General features: G+C 36.1%; 1 protein-coding gene across 1 annotated transcript in view; it reads right to left on the bottom strand.

The window, feature by feature from the left end:
* The window catches only part of LOC125652346 (fibrillin-2-like), a 143288-nt gene that overhangs the window by 52379 nt on the left and 68200 nt on the right, over positions 1-22709 (bottom strand). The window contains exons 20-38 of the mRNA XM_048881492.2: positions 21766-21894; positions 21210-21356; positions 20375-20413; positions 20141-20266; positions 17181-17306; positions 16628-16753; positions 13495-13620; positions 12070-12192; positions 11802-11927; positions 11541-11672; positions 10047-10169; positions 9456-9578; positions 9199-9324; positions 7890-8015; positions 7641-7763; positions 6354-6512; positions 6183-6251; positions 5982-6101; positions 5762-5887 (exon numbers count right to left, since the gene is read on the bottom strand). Of these exons, the coding sequence (XP_048737449.2) occupies positions 5762-5887; positions 5982-6101; positions 6183-6251; positions 6354-6512; positions 7641-7763; positions 7890-8015; positions 9199-9324; positions 9456-9578; positions 10047-10169; positions 11541-11672; positions 11802-11927; positions 12070-12192; positions 13495-13620; positions 16628-16753; positions 17181-17306; positions 20141-20266; positions 20375-20413; positions 21210-21356; positions 21766-21894 (2295 nt within the window). The remainder of the gene's footprint in view (positions 1-5761; positions 5888-5981; positions 6102-6182; positions 6252-6353; positions 6513-7640; positions 7764-7889; positions 8016-9198; positions 9325-9455; positions 9579-10046; positions 10170-11540; positions 11673-11801; positions 11928-12069; positions 12193-13494; positions 13621-16627; positions 16754-17180; positions 17307-20140; positions 20267-20374; positions 20414-21209; positions 21357-21765; positions 21895-22709) is intronic.

Here is a 22709-nt window from a genome sequence, read left to right as displayed (position 1 = left end):
TGAAATACAAGGTATATGAAATAATGAAAAAAATGTTTTACTGTATGCGTAACGTTTTATTTGTCTTTCCAGGTCAGGTGGATTGTTGAAGCAGCTAATGGGCGCATTAAGCAGTGGCAGTATTTGGCAAAAACCTTGCCAAACTCGCAAATTCCATTCATCGGTGATTATGTGAGAATTGTAGCAGCTCTTTGCAATAAGTATAGACCACCACTTAGCGTGTCATCAGAGGAGGACCAAGAAATTGCAGCGAAAATGGTTTACCTTTCACAGAGATTAAATACACTGCAGGTTAATATATACATACATCAATATCCATACCATATCCAGTGTGAAAATTCTGAAAGATACATTGTACGTATATGTTTATATATTTTTTAAATTAAGAAACCTCAGTTTTATTTTGCTTATGAATTGTCGAATGTTGCTGTGTTTTACAGGAACGTGTGGAAAATGAAGGGCTTGACAGACGACGGTTTAATTGAACAAAAGTGGATTCAGAGAATGTTACTCCAGAATTTCCAAAGTACAACGACACTGAATTGCGTCAGCTAACTCTGGGAGTGTAACAACTTCGCATGGTTAAGACCTACACTCATGAGCACATGGACGTAGACGGTGGATTTGAAATCCTTATAAGTGACGAAATTCAAGGAATGGTGTGCGCCAAGATCCAAAGTCGCCATATATCAGCTAAACAGTACAAATGTTGGATCACTGACACCGAGGGAGATATTGATGGTTGGTATTGCAAATGCAAAGCTGGCACAAGAGTTGTAGGAATGTGCGGCCATATCACCAGCGTTATATGGTATTTATCTTTTGGACGGCATCAGGAGTCACTGAAGGGGGTAAGGAACTGGACAACATCACTTGAAGACGCATCGGACATCCATGACGTCATTGACGGTTCAGACAGTGATGGAAATGACAATGATGTGGAAGAGTGAGAGAAGGCGAGGGTGTGCTATATCTAGTCTGGGGGTGAATGCGCGCGCGCATGCGTGTGTTTGAGAGATAGAGAGAGTGCGTGTGAGAAAGTGAATATGCGACGGAGGTTGAGAGCGTGTGTGACTGTGTATGAGATAAGATGTTTGTGAGCGAGACGGAGGGAGGAGGTATGTGTTGCTGTGTGCGAGAGAGAGAGAGAGATCGAGAGAGAGAGATCTGTGTTTGCGTGTGTACATACAGTACCCGCAACGTTATTCTTGACATTCCTATCGTGCTCTATCGTGCGTGTATCCTATCGTATCGTGCATGTATCCTATCGTATCGTGCGTGTATCCTATCGTATCGTGTATCAGGTTTTCCGTTTTCTATCGTGTTTTGCGTTTATCAGGTCTATCGTGTATCGTGTTTTGCGTGTATCAGGTTTTCCGTTTATCGTGAAAATCGTTTATCGTGTAGCTTCGGAAACTATCGGGATCGTATATAAAATCTAATGAAAAAGTACGATACTTTCCGAAACCTTTATTCGTTTTGTTAAAGAAGCTATTTTTAGGAATTGAGGAAAGACGGTATATTTGAAGGAGAACATAAAGTTGTCGATTTTAAGGCAGAAGAAGAGCTATTTGTCTGTCCAGAGAGAGAGTGAAAATTTATCACAATTTAATTCTAAGTAGTCTGGAAAGTAGGACAGTAAACCGAGCACAGTAAATCTGAAAGCTCCTTCTGAAGTTCACAAACATTTGTTTGTCTAGAAACAGTTATTTGTAATTAACACTAACAGAAAAATAGGGAGTTCCGATTTGAAAGGAAAAATCAGTAAATTACATTGTTTATCACATACATGTATATTTTAATAATGGTTCTTTTTCTTCCGATTTTTTTTTCCACGTGTATGCTACTTATATAGCAACTGCTGAACTTGTGCGCGTCCTTATATCTGATTTTGTGTATCACCCGTGTTTTGACAGCTAACATTCTCAGGGACATTGTATTTCACACATTTAGAAGATTAAGTTTTAAAAGGGTGCAAGGGTGTTGCATCCCCCAAAATTCTGCTCAACTGGGCACGATTCCGCTGTCATCGTTGTGGGTTTTTTTTTTATATACCTTGTACATGTACACATGTACCAATACTCGTACGTGTAGATACTGGAACTTTATGTTGGTTTTGATGATTATTTGAATTTTTTTTTACACACTAAGCGTTTCAAAATTGCGAATTTAAAACAAGCCGGGTTTTGTTTATGTTTTTTAAACAGTATATTTATGTTCTGTTAACAAAATATCAATTCAAATAAATATGTTCCAATTACTTATGACTATCAATTATCAATCATAGTGTAAAAATATCTAACAGGTGTAGTGCGGTTGATTTTTTTAAAGCGGTCGTTATGAAAATAACTTGAGATGTTGAATGAGCCGTGAACTTAGAGCTTGATGCAAAATAACCCCCTCCTCGCTACACGCACAATATTACTTGGTTTTATTTCATACTCAAGGTAATATACATTAGCATAAGAGAGCTACTGAAGCATGATATCACTACATTATATTACATTTAGTTAATTCCCTGTATAATCTATATATTAAACATTAGGTGACAATATACGTTTTAGAATCATTGGCTGATAAAATTCATATAGATATCAAATAATGAATTCAATGCCGTATATATTTTATTATTTTTTTTAAATTTTAGCTGTGATGGCATTAAAAAAAAACAAAACGTACAACCGTGGATTAAAGAAATTATATGGTACAAAACCGATCAATGTTTTAAACAAATGTTACCGCGACGGGGACAGGTAGCTGATAGTCATCCCGCGATGAGAACGCGGTTTTCCTGAGTTACCTATAGATTACCGCGTTAGATTTTTTCCCATCGCGAGAACGCGGGAAACAAGAAATCTGCTTTGTCCGTAATGTAGGTATATAATGAACATTGAAATCCTTCAATATTATTATCAACATAATGTAAACATAATGTAATTATGTTGTAGGTATCAAAATTTCGTTCCGTCTAAACCGTTTCTAAATTTACAACATTTCTATCAGGTTTTCCGTTTATCGTGAAGATCGTTTATCGTGTTTTGCGTTTATCAGGTCTATCGTGAAGATCGTTTATCAGGTTTATCGTGTATCCTATCGTATCGTGCGTGTATCCTATCGTATCGTGCGTGTATCCTATCCTATCGTGCGTGTATCGTGTTCTATCGTTTATCATGTCAAGAATAACGTTGCGGGTACTGTACACGTATATAAATGTTCTTCAAATGTTCTTCGTGTGTTCTTGTTTTTCATTAAATATTGCCGTTTTTGGTGAATATATATATATAACCAGTAAAATACGATGTTTCATTCCAAATACCAAGCAGATACATGTAAGATTGTGAATGAATTACTATAGGATTAAACATTCTTTTTGAAGAATTTATCGATGTGTAAACTCCGGACATCAGTTTACTCACAAACTAAATAAAAGAGCGAAGCACTATTATGTTAAGTTTGTGAGTGAAATGTCCGGAGTTTACACATCTATAAATTCTTCAAAAAGAATATTTGAATCTTATAATTTCAATTCATTCAATTTATTAACAATTGCAAAAAAATGAATAGTTTCACCGCTATGTTATTTGTTTTCAGGCGTGTATGAATACATTGCGTTCTGTATAAACTCTTGTTCAGCTTTATTTTTGTCCAATCAAAATAATTGTAATAAATAACATTGGAATTATAATCTTATAAGCGCAAACAGATTAATTTTATTGTTAGAATCTATGTATCTTATGCATTCCTAAAATTTTGTAGTGTAAACTTTAATACGGTATATTGTGCTTTATAAGCTAAAATCGAATCTACTATTTTGATATTCTCAAAGTTCAAGGAATATCGCTCATATCAATCAAATAAAAGTCAGGATGGAATTCCAGTGTGCTCCATTTCATGATAAATTACATAGATGACGCTACGAACTTCGTATAACATTCAGTGATTTAAATGAGAGACACTTTAATTTTATCGCCATTTATCTTCCGAATGCACGAAACAGTTACACAGTTAATGAAAATGTAAACAGAAATAAATCTTTTTAAAATTCCTTCATACAAACGAAATTTTGAGAGAGACAATAGAACTATATAGCTGTAAGATATGATTCTATAATTATTTCATTCATCTGATGGTCTAAACATTATACATTTGCTCCGTTTTAGCTTCACACAGTTAATCGCAACGTTGTTTTTGCCGTTGTGCGGCATTCCAGATTTTACTTTCATTATCATCAAATTCAGTATCAAAACAAAACCAATAATTTCAATATATTTTGAAAGTTGATACTCTTATGTGTAGTACAATTTTTTTTCCTACAATGCCGAACGTCACAAATCATTGCTTGACTATACATATATATAACTTTTGGGAAGAGCTTTCGTTTAAGTATAATGTCAAAATTAACGTCAAAGTGAGCGACGTCGCCAATTTGATATGGGGTTTTCCGTTGAATATATTAGAGCTGTTATTGAAGATAAAGGATAACAATGGTCATATTCATAAATGGCACATTCTCAAGTACCAGATTTAGCATTTTTGTGAGTTTCCAGGACAGGGCAGATTTTGACCAAAACCGTACTTTGTCCTTTCAAAGCCGTATATACACCCGTTACGGAAATAAGTCCAGAAAACAAGACCTCGGACGGACGAACAGCTAGCCAGCCAGACGCACGGACAGCACCATAACATAATACATCCAGTCTAACGATGGGTGAATAAAAGGCCCATGGGCTACATCACTCACCTGAGTTATCATGGCCAATATTGAAAGAGTTTTCCCTACATATTCACATGTAAAACTTTGATCCCTATTGTGACCCCAATCTACCACCGGAGGGGCCATGATTTTAACAAACTCGAATGTGCACTGTCAGGAAGCTTTCATGTAAATGTAAACTCTTTTGGCCCAGTTGTTCTTGAGAAAAAGACTTTTTAAGATTTTTTTCTATATACACTGTATTTGTATGTAAAACTGTGATCTCCTATTGTGGCCCCATTCTACCACCGGGGGAGCATGATTTTAACAAACTTGAATCTGCACTATGTAAGGAAGCTTTCATGTAAATTAGTACTTTCCCGGCCCAATGGTTCTTGAGAAGATTTTCAAAGATTTTACCTATATCTTTGCATGTAAAACTTTGATCACCTATTGTGGCCCCAACCTACCAACGGGGGTCATGGTTTTAACAATCTTCAATATGCACTATGTCAGGAAGCTTTCACGTAAATTTCAGCTCTTCTGGCCTAATGGTTCTTGAGAAGATTTTTAAATGACCCCACCCTATTTTGGCATTTTTGTGATTATTTAACCTTTGAAGAGGGAATGGACCTTCATTTGAACAAACTTGAAAGCCCTTCACCCAAGGAGTTTGGTTGAAATTGGTCGTCTTTCTGGAGAAAAAGTTGAAAATGTGAAAAGTTTACAGACAGACGGATGGACAGGCAGATGGAGGACAACAGGCGATCAGAAAAACTCACTTGAGCTTTTAGCTCAGGTGAGCTAAAAAGTTTACAGATGGACTGAGGGACAGACAGTTGTCAAGTGATCAGAAAAGTTCACTTGAGCTTTCAGCTCAAAAAGTTAACAGCAACAATGACAATGATTAATAACATATATACACTGGTTAAATTTCAATTACCAGTAGAAAAGTTCACTTGAGCTAAAAAATTATCACTCCATATGTTAATTTTCTCACCGCTTTATCAATTTAACTCTCTTTCCACTATTTCTGAGAGATGAATTCTTTTGATACACAAAGCTTACCCATGCATTCTGTCTCTCCTTTCATGAGGACATAGCCATCTGGACAAGTACATTTGTAGCTACCCTTGGTGTTCAGACAGGAACCTGCTCCACACAGAGACCCATTCTCCCTGCATTCATCAATATCTACGGGTAACAACCATTAAACACAGATTACTGAACTATATATGTATAACTGGATATTAAGTAAATGCAACAGTGATAAGATGGTATTTCATACCTACACATCTGTAGTTGATCAGCCGATGACCCTTTGGGCAGACACAAATGAAGCTTCCAAATGTATTCTGACATTCTCCCCCTTCACACAGCCCGTCTATCTCCTGACATTCGTCTATGTCTGCACAAGTTACAATTCACATAAACAATTTTGCTGTTAAGTGTTCAAAGACAAAATTTCAGAAAACTAAGACAGACTAACCAATGGGAATTCCTGTCACTTCGTCAGGCCTTAATCCAGGGTCGCCAGGGCAAAGCCTTTGGTATTCAGCTATCGATATGAAAATAATTATTATAATATTCATTCTCTACAGATGCATGCCAATGAATACTTAATTTAAACCTTGATATTCTAAAACAAGTTCCATTTTACCTGTTTGATTTTGGGGACATGCTTCACACAGCCCTGTCACCTCCCCCCAGCCCTGGCCAAAGGAACAACAGCAGCTGGCCTTGTAAACATTGGTACCAATAACATTCTGACAGGTTCCTCTGCTCCCTACCTCCAGGTAACAAAAACCACGCCTCTTGTCTGAAAGTTTAAAAAAAAACTATACTAACCTTAATTCAAACCTGTAGTAGTCATGTCCAATGTTTGTAAGCCTTGTCCATACATTCACTGAGTTGTTGAACAATGATCTAAATCAAAGAGTTTGCTAAGAAGATCCATGTTTAACCTGACCACTAATCACATTGAAACAAGGAAACAGAAAGAAGAAATATCCCCCCCCCCCCCCCCTCTAAATTATGGAGAATACGCGTTTTCTGAGTGATGTTTTTATTGGATTTCACTTGCAACATTTATTGTGTTATCCCCGGTATTACTATCTTATCGGGGAAAAAAAATGAAAAACATGATAACAGGATTGCACTGTACAAATACATGTTGTGTTTTATAATTTAATTCATAAGAGATACACTGTAAAAATATATATATAATAAAAATATGATCTCTATATTTTTTTTTTTAGGGATATAACCATCAAAAATCATTCAACAGAAAGAAAAGAGGGTCTATAGATTGTATATATTTAATTTCTGTTGTTTCATACTTTGCATTTTTAAAGTAAAAATCCGACATCAAGATCGATCAGGGCAAGCTCAGTATCTTAGGTCTATCTCAGGATATCACCAGTACCAATGAATGTGACCTATCCTATATAAATGGTCACTGTCTAATCAACAGCATGCATCTAATGGTGTCCTTACCACTACACACTGAGTCTGTATGTAACCTGTTCCATATAAAAGGTCACTGTCACGTGAGTTGTATCTACTGATGTACTTACTGACATGTGGGTTGTATCTACTGATGTACTTACTGTCACATGGGTTGTATCTACTGACTGATGTACTTACTGACACGTGGGTCGTATCTACTGATGTACTTACTGTCACATGGGTTGTATCTACTGATGTACTTAATGAAAACTGGGTTGTATCTACTGATGTACTTACTGACATGTGGGTTGTATCTACTGATGTACTTACTGTCACATGGGTTGTATCTACTGACTGATGTACTTACTGACACGTGGGTCGTATCTACTGATGTACTTACTGTCACATGGGTTGTATCTACTGATGTACTTAATGAAAACTGGGTTGTATCTACTGATGTACTTACTGACACATGGTTTGTATCTACTGATGTACTTACCGACACAGGCTGTCCCTGTAGGATTGAGTACTTTGTCTGGGGGACACTGACAAACATAGCTCCCGGGGAGGTTCACACATGTCCCATACAGGCAGTTGTCATGGTTCTCACACTCATTTATGTCTACAAACAGGAGCAAATCAGCAGAATGATACTGTTATAACTGAACTATCTGCATTCAATCATGAAATGATTTATACAGCAACTTAATGGTTTTTTAGACATGATCTTTGTACGTTAACAATTTACCTGTACAGTTTCCCCCTGTAGCATCTTGTTTAAATCCCGGGTTACATCGACATCGGAACATTCCCAATGTGTTTTCACACTCGCCATTAATACAAAGGTTACTGAAGTAGCTGCATTCATCAATATCTACAAAAATCAGAGAAGTAGCTACGTTCATCAATATCTACAGAAATCAGAGAAATAGCAACATTCATCAATATCTACAGAAATCAGAGAAATAGCTACATTCATCAATATCTACAGAAATCAGAGAAGTTGCTACATTCATCAGATACAAATTTTAGTCACTATGAAAAAAAAAACAAGAGTCACAAGGGCCAAATTGCTCACCTGAGTCACCTTGGCCATGCCATTGTTAGCTGTTGTGATTTTCAAAAGATTTTTTTTTAGCAATCTTTATTCCCATGAAAAATTATGACCCCATATTGTGGCCCCAACCTAGCCCTAAAGGAACACAACATAACTGGAATATGACTAACATGATCTTGCTGTTCTGGATCAGACCAAGGCCATAAGGTCATGGTATGAAATGAAAGACTTTGCCATAAAAAATCTATACAAAATACAAATTATCTAAAGTAGTTCAGGAGATATTAAATAGGTAAGATTTTATTAAAAGTAAGTCAAACTTTATGGTCAAGGTCACTAGGTGAAACACCAATTAAGGCATAACAAGATCTTGCCATAACGAATTTATATACAAAATATGAAAGCTCTATCTAAAATAGTTTAATAAGTTCAATAATAAGATACTGATTACGTCACATTTTCTAAAAAGTAGGTCAAGGTCACAAAATCACACACAATTGTAATACAAGGTCTTGTCAAAAAGAATCTATATATTACACATACATGTGATATGTGCAGACTTTTTCAACCCCATTCACACTGTCATGCCTGTACCTTAAAATCTGCACCAAATGAAAAATTGTACAGATTTTTTTTAGTGATTATCTCCCCTTTAAAGAGGGCATAGCTCTTCATTTGAACTTAAATCCCCTTCACCCAAGGATGATTTGTACCAAGTTTCATTGAAATTGGCCAAATTGTTCTGAAGAAGAAGATGAAAATGTGAAAAGTTTACGGACAGATGACAGACAAAAGGTGATTAGAAATGTTCAGTTGAGCTTTCAGCTCAGGTGAGCTAAAATTTTGAAACATAATGCCTTATTCCAGAACAGACACCATAAGATTTCATGCAGTTTTAATCTACATGGAACAGAATTGGAGGTATCTAAATAGGATAAACATCATTTTGATCTACTCTATGTACTGTACCAAAAAGCAACCTGTAGAACCAGAAACTGACCTTGGCAGGTCTTCCCATCTGGTGTTGGCGAGAAACCCATGTCACATTCACATCGATAACTCCCAGGTAAATTGATACAATTGCCATTTTGACAAAGGTAAGGATTTAGGAAACACTCATCCGCATCTAAATACCAAATATAGTTTTCTATTTTCATCAAGTCTGTTCAGTGTACAGGTTATATTACAATGATCTTCCTTCTATTGAAAAGATTCATAAAAAAAGCACTTTTTGATGGCTACTGTTTTCTCTCTCACCACTACAGCTATAACCATCTCCTTTGAATCCGTCTTCACAAACACACTTGAAGCTTCCGGGTAAATTGACACAGTTGGCATCAAGGGAACAGCCACCATTATCACGTGTGCATTCATTACTGTCTGAAATGGACAGAACCTGTGTCAATTAAGAAATAAATTTCATTTTTGAAAATACAAGAGTGTATAAACTGTGACGTTTCACACCAGCCTACTTCATGAAACGTGTGCTGACAGGAATCTCTGCAGTTCATACCCTCATGTACATTGTATTTTCAAAAATGAAATTCATTTTTTACATGCATGTATATTTACACTTACCTTCATTTCGGTCAGAATTCATATTCATTAAATCTATATTTAGCAAGATTCATACGCACATTGTTCACAACTGCATTGCATTCATGAGGATAAGGCCATTATTACAGTTGGTAATTATGAAGGCCAAAACATTGCAAATGTAAATATTACATAATGAATGACAGTATCCTATTTTGTAGTGTGATTTAAAACTGACTGTGAAAAGATATTATTTCCTAAATTGAGATATGGTAATTGTGTTTTATAATTTAGTACATGTAAAAGACAAACCTCTGCAGGTGTAACCATCACCCGAATAGCCCGGTACACAATCACATTTGTAGGAGCCCATGGTGTTGATACACTTAGCATTCTGATCACAATTAGCTTCTTTAGTGGCACATTCATCATCATCTGTTGGCATAGAAATTTACTATGTACATCAGACAGAGAAAAATAATGCTAAGACTGTTTTTACCTGTGTCTAGAATGTTGCACTGTCAACTTCGTCAACTTCCCATATTTATGTAGCAATATTCCATTATCACCTTGTTCTGCATATGATCAATTACAAACAAGTTGTTGTTACAGGGGTTTTAACAGTCTCCTTTAAAAACAGCATTTTGCAAATTCTACGGGCGTTATAATGATCTAGTTTACCAATATAACCTGTCATTGGGTCAAATGCTGTTTGGTATGTTTCATATTAATTGTTAGGCTGTTCTTTACACACTGATTTTTTTTAACTACGGATTACTCCATTTCCCTGATTAAGATATAGGGCTCATGGCAGGTGTGACCAGTTGACAGGGTATGCTTACCCCCCAAACTTTGTTAGGGGAACACAATAATAAGAAATAGAGTAAAACCAATGTGTTCCCAAATTTCATTAGGGGAACACAATAATAAGAAACAGAACAAGAGGTACTGTGAGCAATGCTCACTAAGAATACCCCCCGCTTACCCCAATCTCCCAAAGGGTGTTGTTAATAGGTATAAATTACCTCTTTCCTGAGTGTAAAAATAGGGTCTGCCTTTGTAGAAGAAAATGGAAGATATAGTCCGAACACAAATCCATGGCATAAATCTATAATTTGACCTTGAGATCATCGGTCAAGGTCATAAAGAGGTCATAACTGTACATGACACATAAGTCTCATGGTGATACACCCATGTCTTATGGTATGACTGTCAAAACCCTATAATCAATTTTGATCTTGAGGTCAAAGTTCAAGGTCATATAGAGGTCATGAAGCTACCCGACACATCGTCTCATGATGATACATTCATGTGTCAAATATGGTATGCCTATGTCAAAGAAGTCATGGCCATGACACAAATCCACTGTAAAAACCTATAATTTTGACCTTGAGGTCAAGGTCATATGCAGGTCATGAAGGTACATGACACATTGTCTCATGGTGATACACTCATGTGTAAAATATGGTATGCGTATGTCAAAGAACAAAGTTATGGCTCGGAAACGAATCCATTGTAAAAAAACCCTTTAATTTTGACCTTGAGGTCTAGGGTCAAGGTCATATAGAGGTCATGAAGGTACTCGACACATCGCCTCATGGTGATCCACATGTGTGCCAAATATGGTATGCCTAAGTCAAAGAACAAAGAAGTTATGGCCCGGACACAAATCTGCAGACAGACAGAGTGATTCCTATATCCCCCCCCCCTCCCCCCCGGAACTTTGTTCAGGGGGTATAAAAACCAATGTGTTCCCAAACTTTGTTAGTAGAACACAATAACAGTATACCCCTTTGGTACACTTACCTGTACAGGCTGGATTTCTAGAATCAGGTTTGACAGAAAACCCTGGCTCACAGATACACTCATAAGACCCATGAGTATTGTGACAGGCTCCCTGAAGACAGATGTTGGTATTCACCAGGCATTCATTTACATCTACAAAATGTTAGCTTTAATACTACATTCATTATGAGAAAGTATTTCTGGCATATCTTCTTACAGATACTAAATGTCAGTTCTTATCATAGTATACAATACTGTTGAAGACAAACATTTAATACTTACCGAGACACTGCTTGCCATCAACAGAGGGAATCAGGCCTCCAACACAAGTACAGCGGTGTGAACCAGGCAGATTGCTGCAGGACCCTCCACTGCAAATGTCTTTTGTTTCCTTACACTCATTTATATCTGAAAATGTGTAGAATAGAAGTACAAAGTCACACTGGATGTTTAAAATTAATCATTGATATTCCAAATATGACACCACACACGAATATCATGTTACCACATGACTGATCGACACCGTGAAAGTTGATTTTTTTTCTTTTACCTTGACAGGATCTTTGGTTTGACATCAAAACATAGCCCGTCTCACATCCACATGAAAAAGTCCCAGGTTTGTTGAAGCACAGTGACTGGCAGCCTCCATTTCCTGAGGCACATTCATCAATGTCTGAAAATTACAACAACTAAACATGCATTTAATGCATTGAATCTGATCGGTCAGGGAAAGACTCAAAGAAATCTAGGATTTAAGATCAGACAATAATGCACACAGTCTGAAACATCATCAATCTGAATTTCACTGTCATTAGCCCCTTAAAATTCAATTTTGAATGTGCAATTAAAGTAGCTAGTCCATTAAATGCTGAAGAGGGTGCTAGGCGTGCCTTTTGAACAAGAGACAAACAGAAAACAAGAGGCCCATGGGCCACATCGCTCACCTGAGTTCCTTGGCCCATATCTGAAGACTTTCCATCTAAAACCTTAGTCTGTATTGTGGCCCCAACCTACCCCTGGAGGCCATGATTTTTACAAACTGAATCTGCACTATATCAGGAAGCTTTCATGTAAATCTCAGCTCTTCTGGCTCATTGGTTTTTGAGAAGATGATTTTTAAAAAATTTCTCTATTTATTTTCATGTAAAACTTTGATCCCCTATTGTGGCCCCAACCTACCCCTGGGGGCAATGATTTGAACAAACTTGAATCTGCACTATGTCTGAAAGCTTTCAAGTAAATCTCAACGCTTCTGGCTCATTGGTTCTTGAGAAGATGATTTTTAAATATTTTCTCTATTTATTCTCGAGTAAAACTCTGATCCCCTATTGTGGCCCCAATCTACCCCCGGGGGCCATGATTTTAACAAACTTGAATCTGCAGGAAGCTTTCATAAAAATTTCAGCTCTTCTGCCTCATTGGTTCTTGAGAAGAAGATTTTTTAAGATTTCCCCTATATATTTCTATGTAAAACTTTGATCCCCTATTGTGGCCCCAACCTACCCCCGGGGGCCATGATTTGAACAAACTTGAATCTGCACTATGTCAGGAAGCTTTCATGAAAATTGCAGCTCCTCTGGCCCAGTGGTTCTTGAGAAGAAGATTTTTAAATGACCCCACCCTATTTTTGCAATTTTGTAATTATCTCCCCTTTGAAGGGGGTATGACCCTTTATTTGAACAAACTTGAAAGCCCTTTACCCAAGAATGCTTTTGGCCAAGTTTGGTTATAATTGGATCAGTGGTTCTTGGGAAGAAGATGAAAACGTGAAAAGTTTACGACGCCAACAGACAATGGACAAATTTAGATCAGAAAAGCCCACTTGAGCCTTCGGCTCAGGTGAGCTAAAAAGTGTGCAGCATTCTGAACAAACTGTGTAAGAAACAAAAAGAATACTGCTACTTCAGGGCCTGTAAAAATTTATTTTAAGATCTTCATTCTTGGAAAGAAACAGCAAGCAGTCTACAATATTTACCTATACATGAGGTGTGCTGGAGGTTTGGGGCATATCCCTCCAGACAACGACACTGGTATCCTCCAAGGTAGTTCTCACAAACACCATTACTACACAAACTGCTGCTGTCACCACACTCGTCAATGTCTACAAAACGCATCTATCATAAATCAGAACTATCGGGAACTATTTAACAATGTCTACAAAACGCATCTATCATAAATCAGAACTATCAGGAACTATTTTAAGTAGAGCTTTTATATTTGGTGGATAAATTCTTTATAGCAAGACCTTGTGACACAATGGTGTTTGATCTTTTGACTTTGGAGCTTGACCTACTTTAAAAAACCTGACCTATTTAATATCTTTTGAACTATTTAAGATAGGGCTTTCATATTTTGTATATAAGTTCTATTTGCTTCGGTATTCGACTTATGACCTTGAACAACAGCAGGGCCAAGATGACTCGGGTGAGCAATGTGGCCCATTGCCCTCTTGTTATTTTTTTGGTTACTAGTGTGCTTTACATGTAAATGATATTGTAATACGAAATATTGGAACCATTTTTTGGTCTGCAATTCTTCCATGGTTTTAAAATATTTAATATGTCCAACGAGATTTTGGTTTCTGTGTTAACTTTTTTTTTATTAAAGAAACATATATAAGTATAAGATATAGTGAGTTCAGAGTTTTGAAAGTGGAAGGGTAGACAAATGGAGAGAAATGTTGCAATGAAATATGTCTGAAAATTCTTGGTTAGCAAGAAAAGTAGTTTCGCCCAAGTCCCAAAATCATAGAGCGGAAGGCTGCATTTATTCAGTACAAGAGTTGAATGTTCATTGTTTCAACCTTGCATTTCCACTTTTATTCGCTATAACTATTAAAAGTGACCAGTTAATAAATCTCTTTACATATAAAAATAGCAAACATTGTATGTTATAATAATTAATGTATATCACATGTTAAGAAGGGGAACAAAGGGGGATAGGGTTTTGATGTAAAGCATATAGATGCCTCATGACGAAACCTTTCTAGAATGTGGTACAATGACTTCTGACCTAGTGACCTTTACTATGGACTTTGACCTATTTTTAAAAACTTTACTATATCTTTTGAACCTAGGGGGATAGGGTTTTGATACTGCACATATAGACACCTCATGAAGAGACCTTTCTTGTGGTACCAAGACTTTTGACCTAGTGACCTTTACTATGGACTTACTTTATAAAAACTTTAACCTGTCCTATATGTTTTGAACCAAGGAGGATATAGTTTTGATATTTCGAATATAGATCATCAAGAGACCTTTTTTTTTGGTACCAAGACATGTGACCCTCATTTTGCACTTTGGCCTACTTCTCACAAACTTTAACCTGGGCTGTATCTTTTGAACCAAGGGGAATAAGGCATTGATATTTCACATATCAATGCCTCAGGACCAGACTCTTCATTTGGTACCAAGATGTTTGACCTAGTGACCTTTACTATGGACATTGACCTACTTTTTAAAAACTTTAACCTTATAGCTATATCTTTTGAACCAAGGGGATAGGGTTTTGATATTTCTCACATGTATGCCCCGTGAACCTTTCTGTTAGCATCAAGTCAGTTGACCTAGTGACATTGAATTTTGACCTACTTTACAAAAACATTAACCTGGACTATATCTTTTGAACCAAAGAGGGATAGGGATTGATATTTCACATAAAGATGTCTCATAAAGAGACTCTTTCTTTTGTTACCAAGACTGTTTAATCTAGTGACCTTTACTGTGGAGTTTGACTTACTTTTTAAAAACTTTAATCGGGGTTGCATTGTTTGAACCAATGGGGATAGGGCTTTGAAATTTTATATAAAGATGCCTCATAGAGAGACCTTTGTTTTAGTACCAAGTAATTTGATCAAATGACCTTTGCATTGAACTTAGACCTACTTTTCAAAAACTTTAACTATATCTTTTGAACCAAGGGGGATAAGGTCTTGATATTTCATATTTAGATGCCTCATGACCAGGCCTTTGTTATGGTATCAAAACTTTTGGCCTAGTGACCTTGGACTTTGACTTATTTCTCAAAGACTTTAACCCCTTGAACTAAAGAGGATAGGTTAAGTAGAGTCATGCTTCCCAGTAAGGTATTATCTTCTGACAACTCTTGTTTAGGGGTTGCATTCCACTATCAAACATTAGAAACTCATGCTAGTGGTACTAGGATATTCGCTTGTGACATTCTGAAAAATAATCTTCAAATCAGGCAGATATTTTTGTATCAAAAATAAATCGCCTTTAGCCATCACTAATTTATATACAAGAGTTGCCCAAGTGATGCATAATTTTCATAACTTAAATTCTTTTTCTTAAAGAGTTCCAAAATTTCATAGTTCCAATATCCTGTATTGAGGTATGAAAGGAGATTGAACAATTTTGAATAATTTAAATAAAGTTAAATGTTTATCATTAAGTAATGATGAAGTGAAGTAAATCAAATTCACAGACTGGTAAATGATTAAAAGCTGATCTTTTTGATCTTGAATTTGTTTGGAAGAGTTATCTGTCCTTGATAAAATAAGAAAAATCTAAAGATATATGAGGTAAATAATTAATTTTATTTCATATTATTATTAGAGAAAGTTAATGTAACTTTTTACCAAGAGATTTGTATGAAAATACAATTTCTTTCAAAATTATTTTTAATAAAACATGCTCTTCTTATAGACTTCAATGTAAAAATTCAAGGTGATTGAAATAAATCAAGCAGTAATCAATATTTTGTAAATTCTTTTGGTGGAATATTTTTATTTGATAAACCCTTCAAAATGATACCATGATTATAAAAATCACACCATTCATTTATTAGATAAGAAATATGATCATTATACATTGAATACTTTCTTTTTTTACACTATGACCCTATTTCAATTATTTCTTTATAATATTCCCCTTGGAAGAGGGTGTGGTCCTTCACACTTACTTGAATCCCCTTGAACCAATAATGCTTGGTGGCATATTAGTTTAGTGGTTCTTGTGAAAAGTTGAAAATGTGAAAAGTTTATACACAGAGACACCACACAACTCACAAATTTTGATCAGAAAAGCTCACCTGAAAAAAACAACAACACATTTTTAAAAAGTAGCAACGATTTTCAAGCCACAAACCTTGACAGGACTGTCCATCGGGAGACAGGATCAGTCCCTCTGGACATTCACATAGGAAAGTCCCTGGGAGATTAAGGCACAGTCCTCCTTTGCAAGCGGCAGGCAATTCTTCACACTCATTGATGTCTACAACAAATAAATGCATTATGATAAGGTTAAAATTCATGTTATCAAGAAGACAATATGTTACAACAGTAGCTCAGTGACAAGAACTCAAGAATTCAACTTTCGTATAAGCAGATTTTTTTTAGCAATGAATTAATTTTGGCATTATTAGCAAGAGTGCTGAGATCACCAAAATTGAATATTGCTAACAATTTATTCTGCATCATAGGTAATAGTTATCTTTCTTGGAATTATAAAGTCGCAAAAATTAGCTCTTGCTAAGTATATATCCATTTTTATGGCAAAATCGCTAAATTTGTGTCTCGCTAAAAATTCCACTTATATGGTATTACATTATATTCTAGTACAGTAAAAATATAAACATAACTGTGCTGTGGCACGGTAATTTATCACTGCTCGATAAAAGTCAGCACCACAGAAGACTTACCCATACACATCTGATCCATCATGACTGGCCTGAAGCCTTTGTCACACTCACAGCGAAACATACCAGGAGTGTTGATACATGTACCATTGCTGCATATACCAAAGGAGATCTTGCATTCATTGATATCTACAATTATCATACCCAAATCAGTTTCTAAATATTGATTTCATATTTGATTAAAACAAGCATTCCAAGAGTATTGCATAGCAATACATAGTCCCCTACTGGTTACAAAAATTATTAGACTGCAACAATATTCAAACTTCATTAAGTAGGTCATGGTAAAGGGAAAAATTGGGGAACCAGGATAGGAATGGTTGGAAATCAACTTCCATTCTGGTACAAATGAAGACTACAAAGACTGATCTGTAACTTGTTATGGCAAAGCAATGTACCAAATTTTAAATAAATATCTGCAACAGAGAAAAAAGTGCAGAAAACTGATTTGCTGGACTGAGGGACAGACAGATGGACTGACGGACAGAGTGCAAACCTATAAAGTTCCCTTCGACTTTGTTGGTAGGGGACTAATAAGGAGTGATATCTTTTAGATCCGTCTAGTAGAGTTACTGCTGACCAGACTCAACCTGACCTAAAGCAAACCCTGGGTCTGATACCTGGGCTTACTCTGCCTCCAGTCTTCATAGTCAATCATATTCCCTTTCAATTTTAACCTTCCATTTCTCGTACTTCCAATTCCAATTATCTTCAGTAAGCTTTGGTATGTATTAAGCCATTTCATTCGGCAAGACAGTAAAGTCAAATGTAGGAAATCCATCAAAGTATAGCATTGAATGCAGTATTCAGATTGTATGTTACACGCATTTAGTACAATGAAGAACTATAGCAACAATCCTTTATATGTTTTAACAGCCATAAAATAAATACATACTTTTTATAAAAGAGGCACAACTCCATCAAAAATCTATGAACCGGAACAAAACTCAAATTTGATCTGTAACTCATCAATACATACCTGCATACAAAAAATCAGTTCAATATCTCAAGTGTTTAGAAAAAATGTCCGGAAAACTGGTCGTAACAGTAAGTTTTCTACATTAAAGGGGCACAACTCCATCAAAAATCAACAAACTGGAACCACACTCACAAATGATCTGTAACTCATCAATATACATTTCCATACAAAAAATCAGTTTAACATCTCAAGGCATTTACAAAGATAGTCCGGAAAAATGGTCATAACAGTAATTTTTCTACATTAAAGGGGCACAACTCCATCAAAAATCAACGAACTGGAACAAACCTCAAACTTAATCTGTAACTTAACAATATGTATCTGCAAACAAAACATTAGTTGAATATCTCAAGGGATTTAGAAAAATAAACTGGAAAACTGGTCATAACAGTAATTCTTCTACATTTATGGGGTAAAACTCCAACAAAAATCAACTAACTGGAACAAAACTCAAACTCGATCTGTAACTCATCAATATATATACCCCTGTCTGTCTCACATAATATGCATGTGTCAAAAATCTTTGGATGTTTTTTGACAGCACACTTAGCATAAAATGTCAAATAAGTGCATTGACTACATCATGTTATTTCCAACTTCGTAGTATCGGTAGAATTAGATCTCTTATAACGGAAGATGCATGCAGGACACTTGTTAGATCACTGATTACATCCCATCTTGATTTAATATGGAAATGCACTTCTTTATAATGTTAATTCAACATCCTTGCAGAAGTTACAGAAAATTCAAAACACTGCTACTAGGGAGCATATTACACCAATTCTCATATCGCTTCACTGGTTACCTGTGAGATATCGAACAAATAGAAAAAATCCTGTTGAATGTATACTTTCAAGGCTCTACATGGATTAGCTCTAGCATACATCCAGGAACTAGTTTAATAGAGTGTACCATCCTCAGCGAAAACTTCAGTCTGAGGATTCCTTATCCCTTCTAAAACCACACCTTCGTACTAAACTGTATGGTGAAAGACGGTTCGATGCATCCTCATCAACTCTGTGGAACTGCCTCCCGTTGGATCTTCGATTCGAAGATTCATTAGCTGTTTATAGAAATAAACTTGAAACATTGGAGATTATTTGAATACAATATCAAATAATCTAGCTTAATTGACCGAAGATTCTAGGGTATTTTACAGTATTGACTTGGCATAACCAGTATGATGCATAATCAAAGCATCCATGGTACAACTTATCTTTAGCTATCGATTTTCTCTTCTGCTTACAAAACAGCAGACGCAGCTTTAAAAGCAGCTGAAATTTTCTATGCAATCGAGCTTCAATCCACCCTTTTCTCTACAAGAAAATCATGCCACCAATTTATAATAAAGTGACCAGCCACTCAAGGGTGGAGAGAGATCAAAATTTCGTATCCCCAGCTAGGAGATGAGGGAGACGGAGAACAAACAGTGTGGCAGGCCATGATCTACAATGTCCGCTGTTGTAAATGCGTTTGGGGGGGTTGACACTAGACATCACGACACTTCCCAACCAGGACCTATCTGCAGAGAACAGTCAAAATTTATCAGGTGAGTCTGATTTGAACAAACAGTACCTTGTTCCTCCCATCAGCATTTCCCCACAAACTGACAATTCCCCGTGCCCCAATTTTTTGGTCGATGAATATCAACTGCCAACCATCTCTTTCAATCCAGTGAGCATTCATGTCCAGTTGAAATTAAAAAAACAAATTTGGGAAGGAAAATTCATAGACCTTCCATTATTGCTTAATACAGTACGGGAATTTAACAGCCATTTTGAGACACGGGCAAATTCAAATTCAGAACAGCATGATGTGCCTCATAAAGCAAAAACATAATTCCTACTTGTCCATTGAGAAATGGTCCTCCGCCTTCATAATTTTTACGAACATTATGCTAGAAAAATATAGAACTCAGGCACATGTACACCCAGTCTGCTTTGTAGGTTCACTTTGGTGTTAGGTTGGTACTATTTCTACTTACCCAAACACACAGTTCCTGTTTCATCCAGAGTGTAACCCTGGTTACACTTACAGGTGAAGCTCCCTACCGTGTTGCCACATATTCCGTCTTTACAAATGTCTGGAAACTCCACGCATTCATTGATGTCTACAAAATATGTCAAGTCAGTTACATGTAAAATATTAGAGGAATTAATGAGAGAATACCCTTAATTAACGTAAAGATAAAAACAATGCTGAAATGTACACATCATACCTGGCTGTTTTGTTGTATCACAGAGCTGTTTGAATTCATCTGTAAATTAACAATTTCAATAGTTAAAACACACACCACAGTTCAATGTGTTATTTCCTATAAGACCTTTTTTAGTTGAACTTCATGTATTGATCATACCTCTACTGATTTCACACTATATAAATGTAAATTGACATATTTTGCCGATTCCCTGTAAATCGATGTAAAATGAATGATTCCCTGCAAAAAAGGTGTGTCAGTTCCATGTATCAGTTGAACCGATACATACCTATTCGAAAACACTTAGCAGTTTCTTCTTCTCTTAGTTCTGATATATTTCGAATGGAATCAAGAATATTCATTATGAAATTACATCACAAGTTAATTGGTCCCCATACAAGAACCAGTTTACGACAGCAAACGATAACAATCATGGTAATTAGGTCCTGAGGATCCACATTTTAAACATTGTTTTATCCTGGTTTTAATGTTCCTATCGGTAAAATAAAATTGTTAAAGTACATCTTCGAGAGAGTCAGAAAGATTCCAGAGAGTCAGAAAGATTAAAGTTCCCCTTGAGCAAACCCATTCCCCTTGGCTTCACCTCAGTAAATAGGCTTGCTCTTACGGATCTGGAATCTTGCCGACTCCCTCCATGATTTAATTTAAATCTAAACAGTATTTTATTATGATAATCCCAGGCCTCACAGTGAATGTTATAAAAACACTAACAGACAGATAGACAAACTCAGATAGATGGGGAAAGACCGCACCATAGTATGGCCTGTCAAAAGAAGGCATATAACAAATTGATATGCTGTTATGAATGTGAATTCAATATAATTTTTGTACTGACCTGAATCTCGACGAGGACAGGCAGAGCAGCTTGGCCCCCAAGCTTTCCCTAGAGAGCAACAACACGTCCCCCTCGAGTACCTCCCCACTACAGGGTGTTCACAGGACCCCTTATAGTACTTCAAGTAACAGCTGCCTTCTCTTTTATCTATCATAAAGCATTTCATACACACTAAGATACTAATATTCCAAAGTGTAGGTATTCAATGGGCCCAGTTATAATTACATCATAAGCATTAGTTAACACATCTTCATGAATATTTTGTTAACAACATCATGTAAAATAAAATATTAGTGACATACATTAAGTGTAGGTACTCAGTGGGCCCAGTTATAATTACATCATAATCATTAGTTAACACATCTTCATGAATATTTTGTTAACAACATCATGTAAACATACATTAAGTGGCACAAGAAGGCTGTGAAAAAACAAAATGCGATACTATATGTACCAAAGTCCTTTATAATTACCTTGTTCACAGTTTTGAAAACAACTATTTTTCTTTAAGGTTAGTCTCCTGTTTATACAATTCCTCTTTGCTCAACAGCCTTACCTATACATCGCCTCCCAGTGGAGTCCAAAATCAGACCTGGAGGACAGTTACACCTGAATGATCCACGAGTGTTCACACACAGACCCCCTCCTTCACACACGTTCTGAAACATCTCGCACTCGTTTATATCTGCCAATATCAAAAGTATTATCCCATGACAGTCCTCGAGGATACATGGCCTCAAGTTAACAATAAATGACAAAACTACTAATGGTAGAACAAGAGGCCCGTGGACCAGATTGCTAACCTGAGCATTTACCCATGTAAAACATTTTAAATTCTCAATCATGCCCATCTGCTCTTGTGATCTCACCTTGAACCTGGGCTCATGGTATGAACAATCTTTAATCCTCCCTACATGAGGATGCTTGCATATCAATTTGACCGGATGTGTTTGTGAAACACTATTCCCCCAAAAGTAACAAAGAAACAAATGAAAGGTCTTGTCCCAAAGAATACATACAAAATAGTTCAGAGATATTGCCTAGAATACCTTTTCTTAAAAGTCGGCCAAACTTCAAGGTCACAAGGTTAAAAACTTTGATACAAATAGAAAGGCCTTGTCACAAGGAATGAAGACATGAAATATGAGATCTTTATCACACACCATTCAAAAGTAGTAAGCAAGATTCAAGTTTTGAAATTTGGGTTAAACTCCAAGGTCACAAGATAAATGTCAAAGTCACTAGATAAAAAAACTTTAGTACCAAAAGAAATGCCTTGTCACAAAAAAGTTATGTCTCAAAAACATTAGTTTTTCTAGTTCGAATATTTCTGTAAAGAAAAAAAAATCAGCCACATTCACATTAGAATGGCTGAACTACAATTCTTAGATTCAATGCTTCCATTTGGGAACTAGCCTTTTGCAAGTTATGTAATACCAATTTTCGCATCTGATCTAGTAGATTAAAAGGTTTTCAAGACATGCAGAGACATTTTTCTCA

Source organism: Ostrea edulis, chromosome 5, assembly GCF_947568905.1.
Source record: "Ostrea edulis chromosome 5, xbOstEdul1.1, whole genome shotgun sequence".
Taxonomy (NCBI): Eukaryota; Metazoa; Mollusca; class Bivalvia; order Ostreida; family Ostreidae; genus Ostrea; species Ostrea edulis.
The sequence above is the reverse complement of the archived record's forward strand: the minus strand, read 5'-3'. Positions and strand labels throughout refer to the sequence as shown.